This window comes from Anguilla anguilla, chromosome 19, assembly GCF_013347855.1.
Source record: "Anguilla anguilla isolate fAngAng1 chromosome 19, fAngAng1.pri, whole genome shotgun sequence".
Classification (NCBI taxonomy): Eukaryota; Metazoa; Chordata; class Actinopteri; order Anguilliformes; family Anguillidae; genus Anguilla; species Anguilla anguilla.
Window position 1 is genome coordinate 15,004,987 of NC_049219.1, and position 12,767 is coordinate 15,017,753.

The 12,767-nt window shown below is 52.9% G+C and overlaps 1 protein-coding gene across 1 annotated transcript in view; it reads left to right on the top strand.

Moving 5' to 3' along the window:
- The window catches only part of kiaa0930 (KIAA0930 ortholog), a 30,227-nt gene that overhangs the window by 7,688 nt on the left and 9,772 nt on the right, over positions 1 to 12,767 (top strand). Inside the window, exons 2-3 of the mRNA XM_035401748.1 lie at positions 5,918 to 6,066; positions 12,500 to 12,604. Of these exons, the coding sequence (XP_035257639.1) occupies positions 5,918 to 6,066; positions 12,500 to 12,604 (254 nt within the window). The remainder of the gene's footprint in view (positions 1 to 5,917; positions 6,067 to 12,499; positions 12,605 to 12,767) is intronic.

The window sequence follows — 12,767 nt, forward strand, 5'->3', positions numbered from 1 at the left end:
CTCTGCACAAACGCTGTCGGTGGCGACGTGTCGCAGAGCGATGTCATAAAAGCCAACAAGGCAGTGAGCACATTATAGTGCTTATTTCCTCTCCGCAGTTTATGATTCCACTCCATATTTTGTGAATATTTGTTGGGCTGCGCCGAGCTGTACGGATATAAAATGTCAGCTTAGATTCTTATTTGTGCCCAGGCTTGGATTAAGGCTCACTTCTGATTGGCTGACAGCTGTGCTTTGCATTTGTGTTTAAATGCGCATGACTAAGTGCCTCGTCACGGTTCAGAATCGGCAGTTTTGCGTTTCGGGAGCTGACGCTGTCGAGAGTTGTGTTTTCCACAAGCAGAGTTATCTCCGGAACAACAGAGATCTCAGCGTGCGACGCGTTGTGTTTATTTTAATGCATCTTGGGCTTTTGGAAAGCAGAAATGCGCTTTGATTCCCTGCTAATTGGTGCCGGAGTCGTTTTTGACAGAACTCGCGCTGCGTAAAGCGATATCGGTCTAATGGACGGTTTATCAGCGCCCTTGGGTGGCTGGGTAACTAGGCAGGTTACATTAGACTGTGGTGCAAATGAGCCAATGGGACAGGATAAAGGCCCAAATTTATTACCCCCCGGTTAAGTGGCTCTGCAGCTCTGCGCTCTTTCTGCAGTATTTCCCTTTTGTTTTTCGGTTCGTGACTACAATCCTTTTTTTGTAAGCCATTCTGTCTCAGTAAGCGTGTCTGTTTCTGTCCGTTTTGTTTTGTCCTTGTTTGTAATGTATATCTCCTCATTTGGAGTGCTCATTGGTACATGTTGTCTCGCTGCTGCACTGTAACACCCTCGGTTCATTTGACTGGAGGAGGTGCTGATCCGGTGTGAGGTCAGGAAACCCCCCGCTGTTGTGAATCTTTCCTGCACTTAACAGAAGCATGACCATCTGAGGGGTTGCCAGGTTTGTCACTTGTTCCCCATTGCCTCCCTAACACCCATTGGCCTAACTTTGGCTACTGACACTGGGCTGGCCAGTGGAGGATACACCCACCGCCTCCTCTCCCCCCCTTAGGTAAGTACCTCCAAGATTATTTCCAGCATGGACTTTTTTCTTGCCTTTTCTTCCCACTCTGGGGAGTAATTTTTCCCCTCATTTGTAGTTTTTTTTTTTTAGTGGTGGGGGGTTTTGTGGCAGTGTCTCTGCATAGCGCTGTATAAATAAAGTTGGGTGGAATTGAAGTGGCCTGGTCAGGGCTGGACTCGGGGGTCCCGGCTGAGCATGCCTGCACTGGGAAGCGCTGCTCTGGCTGGCTGCGTTGGTCTCAGTGTCCTGAGCTGAGTCTCAGTTCTCCACTGGCTGCAGTCTGACTGGCCTCTCCAGTATTTTATGGCTGTGTGGCAGTCATTCGATCGCTGTTCGGGACCTTATTTTCTCCCCCAGGGGGAGACGCTGTTGACGGCTCTGTCTGGAAACCGTACTCTGTCCTTAACAGCCATCGGTGCTTTTGTTTATTTCTCTAATTATTTTTTTTTATCGAGCAGCATCAGAGCCATTGCTGCTGCGTTGTGTTTACTGCACGTATAAACTCTGGTACTTTACTAGCCTGTGGCCGTGTCGATTTTACAGGCCGGAGAACACTGCAACACAGAAGTGGCCAACCACGGTAAACAGGTCTGTGAGAGGAACTGCGACGGGGAAGGAAATGGGATTGGCTCTCACCGCTTGGCCTTGTGGCCCCGTGGCCTCTGATTCGCCGGTTCTGTGAGCAGGGCGAGCCCAACGGTCACTCCGCATTTAGTCAGAGAGGCTGAACCAGGAGTTATCCTGTTATCCTGCGCCTTCATTCCTCCCTGCAGGGTCCGGAAAGTTCCGGCATACTACGCTATTCCACTTATTCATGAGAAGGTTGGACTGGAACGTGTTTTGGTCTTGAATCACTGTCCCCTCCTCCTCCCCCCCCCCCCCCACGCACCACCCAAAAAAAGCATGTACTCATCCATAGTGATGAAAAATCTGTCTCAGACTAGTGATGGCATTTCTGCTGATTAATATATTAATATTCATGAGCTTCTAAAACCGGAACTCTGTCTTCCAGAATGGCTAATTATTAATAGCCTCAACCTTTTTGAGGGTCGTCTTGTTTCCAGACTTATATTATTATAAATAGGAGTATAGCTGAAAACGGCTCTGACATAAACTTTTTTTTTTAAAGACTAATGGCTAGAATAATTGATAATAGCCAGCCTTAAGAAAAGCCCTGCTTGAGTGAGTGTGTAGCTGTACGATGGCCAGAGTGCATGGCCTGCCCTGATTGGACACATCGGTCTCATAGCGTTTATGCTGTCACAGAGAACGTTACCATGACAGCGGAGTATCAGCCAGGTATGACCCACTGTAGAGGCCTGCGGAGTTCCTGTGTTCCAGAACGCGCTCGTAGATCAGTTTGAAATTTACTGGTTTTTTGTGGATGATTGAGGCTAATGGGCACCGCTGTGCTTTCAGGCGCCTGTGCAGGCATTTTAAAGGCTTGGGAATCGCGGAACAGTGCTTTCAAATTAACGTTTAAAAGACTAAAAAGTGTTCCTTTGCCAAGCGGGCGGAACTGAAATATCTGTTTCTGACAGTTCTGCACGTCGATGTGGAAATAATGGTCCTATAGACGACTCTGGTATTGATTATCTGTGGTTGCAGCATACATGGCCTTGGCCAGTGTAGTGTAATGGCCTTATATTGGCTGTGCCATAATGATATATGCAGTGGTGTGGTCTTACATTGACTGTGTACAGTGTACAGTGTAGTATAATGGTTATATATTGGCTGTGCCATAATGATATGTGTAGTATCAAGGTCGTTTATTGGCTGTGCCATAATGATGTGTGTAGTATCATGATTGTTTATTGGCTGTGCTAGCGTTAGCGCACATGCTTACCCATTGCTCTCAGTCAGGGAGCAGCAGCGTGGAGGGGCAGTGCCTTGGCTTCTCCCCTCTGCTCACGATGCTTCTCCTGCCTTTATTGCCAGGAGGAGATTCCAGCGTGATTCTCAGATTCCATTAAACCAGGTTTCAATCAGCCTTTCCGCATCAAATGTCACTCACCCGTTGCCTTGGAAACTACCCTGCGGATTTTGTTAAGGGATTGAACTGTTTTGGTCTGGTGTTTGTTGGTCTTGCTGGGAGAGGTGATCTTTACAAAAAATAAGTAATCTAGTAATCCGGTACTATGTGGCCCCACTGTGTAGACCCCTACTGATAATGAGCCCCATTGACACTAGTGTACGCACTGGGGCCTGATTGATTGGTCTAGAACAGGGCTGCCAAACCCTGTTCCTGGTAAGTTACCATCCTGTAGGTTTACATTCCAATCCTAACAAAGCACACATCACTCAACAGCTAGAGCAGGGCTGCCCAGCCCTGTTCCTGGAGAGCTACCATCATGTAGGTTTTCACTCCAACCCTAACAAAGCACTCCTCATTCAGCAGCTAGAGATCACTTTGAGCAGCTAATTAGCATTATTATTTGTGCCAAATTAGGGTTGAAATTTCAAACGGTCCACTTTCATTGTGTGGCCGGGATCCTGAATGTAAGTTAATGGCAAATGGTCACGTAAGCAGTAATTGGGATGTCGTAACGTTTGTGGTGCAGCACTGTGTGGAGTGCAGTCTGTTCTGAATGTTCCTGATGTAATCTCTGTGAATGAGGCCAGGGCCTGTACTGGATGTGGTCAGGCTGGGGGGTGGGGGGTGGGGGTGGCGGTGGGGGGGTGGGGGGGGTCCACACAGTGCTGAGAAGGAGAGGGAGGCGTCTCATCCAGTCTCTAGCTGTGATGCGCTTTCCCAGGCTCACCCTCGTGCGCTCGTTTGATTCGCCCGCGGGCGCTCTCTGCGCTCGCTGTAGCCCCGAGCGATTCGGCCGTGCGCTGGAGTTCCGCTGTGTCGCCACGCCGCCGCGTTTGGGACGGGGGGGCGGGGGGCGGGGGAACACTCGCCGTTTTCACCGAGCGAAAAACACCGGCGCTGCAGCTGCGTGTCTGAACAGGAAAAGGAAAAGTTCAGCTGATGGAAAATGACAGATTAACGTTTTTTCCTCCTGTCCTTACAATGGGATGTGCAAGCCAGAAGAACTGTGTTTGGAATTTGATGTCTTTCTTCACAAACTGCCTGTCTGAGATGATCATTTGTTCTGATGCCTACATGGCAAGCTCCAGGAGTTACCAGTGAGTGTTCAAATAAAATCACACACACACACACACATACACACTCTTGCACTCTCACACTAACACACATACGCGCGCACACACTCGCACTCGCACTCACAAACACACACACACACACACACACACACACACACACACACTCACACTCACACTCACACACACCCACACACTCACACGCACTCGCACACACAGTGTAATGCGTTGGTATTGTTCTTTATGGTGATTGGGGTTTAAGGCTCGCCACTGTTCGAGTGTGTAATAAAGTGACTTGATTGTGGTTGAATTCTGAAGTGCAGGACTGAATGAATGGGTTCCTTTGTGGAGAGAGGGTGGTTACATAAGGCCACTTAACACTTGGAGACCTCGTGCAATCAAATTCTATTTCTAATTCTAGCAGTTCTGTTACGTATGAAGGACCAAAGAAAAGAATGTTCTTAAACCCGTTCTCTTCAGCCAAAAGATTTAAATGTGTTTTTTTTATACTGGAAGCAACAGAGTTTGTACGCTACCTGCTACATTTGATATTGGTAGCATTTGATATTGGACATTTGGAGGCTGGTTTCCCATCTAATTAACATGGCCACCAATTTGCGGACTGCCAAACAGAAGTGAATATGCGTCCAGAACAGACATCATGGCTAAACTGCAGCGCCTGTGCTTACAAATGACATGCTTTTATATCCAAAGCCTGGGTTTCAAACAGGGCTTGATATGCAAAAGCTTGATATGCAGTGGAATATTGATATATAGATTTGGAAAACTATTTAAAAATGTAAAACCTCTCTCTCGCTCTCTATATTAAAAAAAATAAAATATAACCCTTTTTAGAGAGGGCTGACGTCAGCAAACATGGCCTCCCCTCTTTACTGTTCATTTGTTTCTCGTCTTTGATGTATGTGTATTGTTCAGCGTTGGATGTTTTTATTATTGTACACTTCGGCAACGCAATATGTGGGGTTTTGTCATGCCAATAAAGCAAATTCAATTGAACTGAATTGAGAGAGAGAGAGCGAGAGAGAGAGAGAGAGAGAGAGAGAGATGCTTCCACCGCTGTCCACAGCCCCCCCCCCCCCCCCAGGAGTGCAGTGCTACAGGCGCCGGGCGCATGGCAACAGCATCGCCTAGCAACCAGGTAGCCGATGAGAGAGGGTTGACTTGCAGATGAGTGACAGAGAAATCCCAGCTGAGAAAGAGCGGAACAGGAACAGGAAACAGTCCTGTCTCTCTACACCCCCTCGTTCCCCTCGTTTTATGTTCTGTTAGCTCTGTTAGCCCCAGGCCATTGGATGAACAGGACGCATAAATCCACTGAATGTTTAAAAAAATGAAATTAAATTAAATAGAGTGGATAAGATTGGTGAACTCAGTTGGTGATGTGGGAATTAGATATAAATCTGTTGCAGTTCAGACAGACAGGTGAGGTAGCTGGCAGGATTTGGGCTTTTGAAACGTCCGATCTGATCCTGAACGTGCTGTCCGTCTCCTCCCTCTCCTCCCTCTCCTCCCTCTCCTCCCTCTCCTCCCTCTCCTCCCTCTCCTCCCTCTCCTCCCTGTCCTCCCTCTCCTCCCTCTCCTCCCTGTCCTCCCTCTCCTCTCTCTCCTCTCTCTCCTCACTCTCCTCCCTCTCCTCTCTCTCCTCTCTCTCCTCCCTCTCCTCTCTCTCCTCTCTCTCCTCCCTCTCCTCTCTCTCCTCTCTCTCCTCTCCCTTTCCCCTTGGTCGAGTGCAGGGTGCTTCAAGGACGACCGGATCGTGTTCTGGACCTGGATGTTCTCCACCTACTTCATGGAGAAGTGGGCCCCCCGGCAGGACGACATGCTGTTCTACGTGCGCAGGAAGCTGTCCTACGTCAGCGCTGACAACACCGAGGGCAAGAAGGTGAGAGCCCCGCCCTCACAGGAAGTGTGTAACCGGGGGGGGGGGGGGGGGGATGCTGCGAGGGGGCGGAGTTTGGCTGTGAGTCACAGTGCTAAGAACACCTGGCCATGTCACTGTTGTCAAGGCTACCGGACTGCACCAGTTGCAGCCGTTGAGTCTCAGAGTGGCGCAGTGCACAGGTACCCAAACTGGGGCATTTACGCCCCCCCCCATGGTATTCCATGTGGTTCCCCACTGTGGCTGTAGCACTCTCTGACTATGCACGGCTCCGCACCCTGGCTCAACAGCCCACAGTACCCTCTCCTCAGTTTAAATTCAGCGCATGCAGGCACCGTTTTTATATTGGGCTGAATTGCCCTGGTTTAATACGCTGTAATTCTGTGTCACTGCCACATTGATCACGTTTGTTTTCCGCCTCCCTTGTGTAAAGTGTTAACAGCGAGGTCCATAAAATGGACGTTTGTGTGTTATTGGGTCAAATGGATTTGTCTGGAACCCTCGCTGTCAGGGGAGTTTTTTGGTTCCAGTGAAACAGCAGAAATATTGAGGAATAGTAGATTAAAACTGCAGTTGTTATTTGTCATTAATCTCGGCAGCTCTGACTGGTGGGGGGGTTGGGGGGGGGGGTTAGGGGATGGTGGTTCGGGGGGGGGGGGTGGTTTGGATAGTAGCCAGGCAGTGAGACTCGGTAGAAGCTGATGTGAGGCTTCCTGTAACAGAAGGACCAGCAGGACCAGCACCCTTGCCATGACACCCTTTCACTTTCAGGACGCAGTTTCAGTTCCTCCTCTGTTTACAGAACGCTTTTCCAGCGTATTTCACGGCTGCCTGCACCAGGGTGTCGGTCAGCTCCTCCTTCGTCAGTCCCGTAAATGATCTGGATCGCGGCTCACGTCCTGAACCGCCAGCTCTGGGATGGGACTCACCCCAGCATTCCGAAGTTGGCAGTTGGGTTTAGAATGTCAACGCTGTGATTTAGGAAGTCCCACAGGCAGAACCCGAAACTTGGCGGCGCTCCAGGTTTAGGAGCCGCGGTTTCCGCTGCTGCGTCAGAGATGAGATGCGTGACCGTGGCGTGTGACCGGCGTCTGACCCAGGAGGCGAGAGGGGGTTAAGGAATTGGGCAACTGGTCACACGCCCTGGGGATGTGATTGTACGCACACGTCTGAGCGAGTGAGAGAAGGCATGAGGCATCGATCACACTCTCAGAAGTCTCTGCAGTCTGAAGCTGCACCTGCATGCTTTTCATTTTTGCAGCGCTGATCTCCAGCTCATAACTCCTCCCTGACTTGTTACCCAATAGCGGGTCTTGCCTACAGAATGGCGGATAGCGGCTCTTGCCTACAGAATGGGGGATAGCGGCTCTTGCCTGCAGAACGGCGGATAGCGGGTCTTGCCTGCAGAACGGCGGATAGCGGGTCTTGCCTGCAGAACGGCGGATAGCGGCTCTTGCCTGCAGAACGGCGGATAGCGGGTCTTGCCTACAGAATGGCGGATAGCGGCTCTTGCCTGCAGAACGGCGGATAGCGGCTCTTGCCTACAGAATGGCGGATAGCGGCTCTTGCCTACAGAACGGCGGATAGCGGGTCTTGCCTGCAGAACGGCGGATAGCGGCTCTTGCCTGCAGAACGGCGGATAGCGGCTCTTGCTTTGCAGAATGGCGGATAGCGGGTCTTGCCTACAGAATGGCGGATAGCGGGTCTTGCCTACAGAATGGCGGATAGCGGCTCTTGCCTGCAGAACGGCGGATAGCGGCTCTTGCCTGCAGAACGGCGGATAGCGGCTCTTGCCTGCAGAATGGCGGATAGCGGGTCTTGCCTACAGAATGGCGGATAGCGGCTCTTGCCTGCAGAACGGCGGATAGCGGCTCTTGCCTGCAGAACGGCGGATAGCGGCTCTTGCCTACAGAATGGCGGATAGCGGCTCTTGCCTGCAGAATGGCGGATAGCGGCTCTTGCTTTGCAGAGCGGCGGGAGGCAGCACACTTTAATTGTGCTAATCTGATCGCTGTGTCGCTGGGGCGCTGGGCACTGCAGTTCCCATCCTGCTCCAGGAAAAACGAGCAACGAACTGACAGGCCATTGGCGGGTTTATTCCCCGTATCGGATTACTCTGTCCAATCAGCGGCTCCCTGTGGGACTGTCTATCAGATTATAAGGTTGAAATTACTAGGAGCTGCCGGTGTTCGGCTCCATATGGTGCCCGTTGCAGTCGCAATTTCTCTCCTCTCTGTTGACTTGTCATTGAATTGCGCAGGAATGGTCTGGCTGAGAAGGCTTTTCATTTGGAAACAGGCCTTTTCATTTTACATAGCAAAAGAATACAGTAGTAGTGTTTGGCAATAGTTTGACAGTTCTCAGCGCCCTACTGGACTGTTTTAAAGTTTACAGGCAGTATTTAAATGTTTGAATTTGGCCTGTCTTCTTTACAAGCCTTGGTTTATTGGGTCAGACAGAGTCAACCTCTCATTTGGAACAGCTGAGGACTGTGATTGTGCACTTACTGGCTGTGGAGTTAATGTGCGGGCCTGTATCAGTGTTTTTCCGCTGTTCTACGGCAGAAATGGGGAAGCAGTCGCCCCTGACTCAGAAAACCTCTTAGCCCTTCACAGCTTCCTAAAATAGCGTGCGCTGTTCTGTTACCCCAGCCCTCTCCTCACGTCACGTCGGTCACATCGCTCCATCGTGATTCCACCGCCGGGTCGCTTGTCACCCCGTCTGCAGCCCTGCTCACGCAGCGCTCGAGCGCTGATTGGCTGACGGGACGGCGTTGCTTAGTCATTCAGGAACTGATCGGGTTTGTAAGCAAGCTGAGGCGCTCGCAGAACGGAGAGCGTATTTTTGGAAACGTGCCCGTGTTCTTTCCCGTATTCTGCACTGGGGAGTGTGAAGTCCTCCAGTAGCAGGCACAGACAGAGGGCAGGGCTGATGTTTATTAGTGTGTGATTGTGGGTATTTCCTGCATTAAAATGGCGGTCTGTCACGGGCTCATTAAATATGTATGGCTGCTCTCAGACTCCTGGGTGTGTGCTGCTCCTCTGCGATGCAGTGTGTTATTCATATGGGCAGTCCGGCCAGTGGAGGCCTTTCCCTTCGCTGTGTCTGTAGATCTGCGGTGGCTGCTGAGGTCAGGTGACCGGAGCTGAAATGCAGCCCCAATCAGCGAGAAAACACGCTGGACTCACCTCCACGGACAGCCGCACAAGGGTAGAGCAGTCCCAGGCCAGCAGACCCGCTCTGAAGCTAGATGGCTGCCATGTTGGCTTCAGTTAAAGCAGGTGTGTGTAACCCTGGTCCTGGAGAGCCACAGGATCTGCCGCTTGTGGTTTCATCGACACAATCAGCTGCCAGCTCAAACTGTGTAATGAACAGCTTTAATTGGTCAATTAGGCACCGAGTGACAACAAGCACCTGCGCTGTCTGTGGCTCTGCAGGTCCAGGGTTCAGCGCCGCATTAGTTTTACACGTTCTTCATGTTCTGAGTTCTTACGGAGGAAAATATTTAACTGTGGCAGGTTACACTTTAACTCGAGTTTGAGGAGACAGCCTTAAAGCTGGCATTAGAACCTGTGCCTACGGGCTCCGATGGCCAGGTTCTGACTGGGCGCACCTGTGAGACGCACCTGTGATTCGGGGGGGGGGGGACAGCGCGTGTGACTCCTGCCTGCGCCGTGCTTTATGATGATGCTGATATTTGCGCTCCAGTTCACACTCAGAGGCACAGCGATTACACTGAGCTGAAGTCAATACGTGCTGACTCGTGAAAACGCGCCGGGCCATCGAGCGCGGCTCAGATCGATGGCCTGAGTCTGATGCTTTATTCACATGACTTTGCAGAAAGGCTCGGGCCTGGGACTCTGCGCGCTGCTCTCTCAGCGTCACACAGGTCCCAGGACAGGTATCGGTGTGCTACGTGAACAGACTGCGGGGTCTTAGGTCAGCCGTTAGCCGTGGGAGAGGGCTTTCCAGCTCCGGTGACCTCTGACCTCTGAACTTTGAACTCCCATCACTGTCTGCTCCGGTCTCACCAGCGCTGACATTTAGCGGCGAGCTGATTCCCATCAGGTTACCGCATCGATCCTCCCCCCTGGCTCTGGAGACACGGCCATTTTAATGCCGCTGATGTCACTGGCATTCTCTCTCTCGCTGCGGGTCTGGGTGCTACAGCACAGCCAGCACAGCAGGGCACAGTCGCAGGGCACAGTCGCAGGGCACAGTCGCAGGGCACAGTCGTAGGGCACAGTCACAGGGCACAGTCGCAGGGCACAGTCACAGATACCCTCAAACCCCCCGCCCCCCCGCGCTTCATAGAAAGAGCCGCTCTGGGCCCGGCGGGCCACACCGCACGCGCTCAGTGCCTGCCACACGCGCATTCAAACACACGTCAGCCCCTTAGACACTGGTGAGAAAACACCACTGCAGGTCCCTGAGCAATTTCCCCATTACATAACGTGTGTGTCACGTTAAATAATGGATGCTTGGAGAAAGTGGCTGGGTAGTTTGTTTGAAAAGGAACTGGTGTCCAAAACGGTTGAAGTATTTCTGGCAGTGTGTTAAAGAGGGGGTCACTGCCAGGGAACAGGGGCCCCGACCAGCAGCCAAACAGGAAGCACAGAGATCGAGATCTCTTCCCCTCTCTCTCTTTAGAGGGCGGGGGGGGTAGAATGTGAAATGAGATCACACCAGCAGGGTGGCGGAAACGCCGCTCCTGAGCCCTCTTCTCATGTCTGTCTCCCGCTGGGCAGCCTGCCTCTCCGCGGGCGACTCCCCGCGTGTGTGTGGGGACCGGGGAGGGGGGGTGCGGGCCGCTGGAGGAGAAGCCTTTATCATGTGAGGATGCGGGTCCTGGGACAGCGGGCCAGCACCTGGAGTCTGAGCAGGGAGCTACACCCATGCGCCTCTGATTCAGAGCAGAGATATGCGGCATCTCTCCTCCCCCCTCCTTCCCTCCGGCCCCCCACCCCCTTACCTCCCCCGCTCCCCCTTTTAATTGGTAAAGCCTCTCCGAGCCGTAAGGGGTTGGGCTGTCCCTCTTGGTTGCCATGGCAACGCAGCATCTCCTCCAGCCCCGGCCCGGTTGCAGCCGCGTGTAATAAAACCATGAGGGACGAGCGGGACGGTCTGCAGTTAACAAACCGCCAAGCCTAACAAAGCCCCCACAAGGGAGAGGGTTTTAATCCCCCCAAACCCTCACAAGGGAGAGGGTTTTGAGTCAGTTGGCAAGCCGAGGGGAGGGGGGGGGTGTTTGCGGGATGTGGGCGTTGCGACAGATGACAGCAAACGCACGCCGTGGTTACCTTCGCCGCCCCCCCTGGCCCTACGAGCCGCTTCGGGTCGTTTTTGCGCAGCTGTAGCAGTCTGGGGGCGCAGCCGTCCGAAACACCCAACCCCTCGCGGGGCACACTGGGGGCGCTGCGGCGGAATGGGGCCGGGCCGGGCCGAGCTGAGCCGAGCCGAGCCGAGCCGATTTACGGCGCTCGGCGGGGCCTTATTTACGGCTCGGCCTCCTCCCCGGCCGTTAGCGCCGCCGCGGCTCCTGTCAGGCTGCGCCGCTGTTAATGATTCACTCAGCTCCGGCGGCCGCGTGCGAAGCTCACGCTCCCCGTTCCCCGCCCTCCCGGCGTGTTCCCCGCCCTCCCGGCGGTCCCCCGTGAGCCGGGCCGCTTGTGTAATAAACCATTTACACGGCCCCGTGTTTTACACTCATTAAGGTTCTGCTCCGTACTCAGTGCTGTGATGTAATGGCTGTGTCACACAGGGGGAGGGATTTGAACCTGCAGGCCTCTGGTCATGTGCAGACTGTCTGCCTTACGCCATCATCAGGTGATTCCAGAGCGGGTGTTACCAGCCTCATTTATGTGCGTGGTGCATGTTGTACCCTCAGAACCGAACACTGTGTACCGCTGCTTTTTTACTGAGACCAAAGAGGAGGGTAAAGAGCTCATCTCCAGGTCCTCGTGGTGTCAGGCTTTGGGTGGAGAGTGGGGGGGGGGGGGGGGTGATGACATCATCCCTGCAGTGCCGGGATGGGCCCGGTCGGGATCCATACGCACTTCGGGACAAAGAGCCGCTGTGCCTCGCCCCGCCCCCTCCATCACTGTTTAAGGATGACCATAAAGAGCCCTTCACACCCGGGGGGGCAGCAGCAGCGTGGGGGGGGGGGGGGGCAGGCTCTGCCAGCACACAGTACAGAGCTGCTGAGGATGGTGTGTGCATGTGAGTGTGCATGTGTGTGAATGTTTGTGAGTGTTCTGTTCTGTGAGTGCGGTGTAGTTGTGTGTGTTTGTGAGTGTTCTGTGAGTGCGGTGTAGTTGTGTGTGTTTGTGAGTGTTCTGTGAGTGCGGTGTAGTTGTGTGAATGTTTGTGAGTGTTCTGTGAGTGCGGTGTAGTTGTGTGTTTTCTCATTGCGCTGCGTCTGTCTCCTGTGCTGCAGGTGGAGGTGGAGGTGTACAGGAGGGACTCGAAGAAGCTGCCGGGCCTGGGGGACCCCGACATAGACTGGGAGGAGAGCGTCTACCTGAACCTCATTTTACAGAAGGTGGGGACCCCCTCTCCCCGCACAGCTGGGGCTGGCCTCCTGTGTGGAGGTGTCTATTTGCACGTACTGCCTTTTAGTGTTGTTCTGTCTGAGGACGTGAGATATGTGATTAGTGTTAGTCAATTCTGATTTGTGCCAATAAAGCTTGGTTTTGAATAGAATA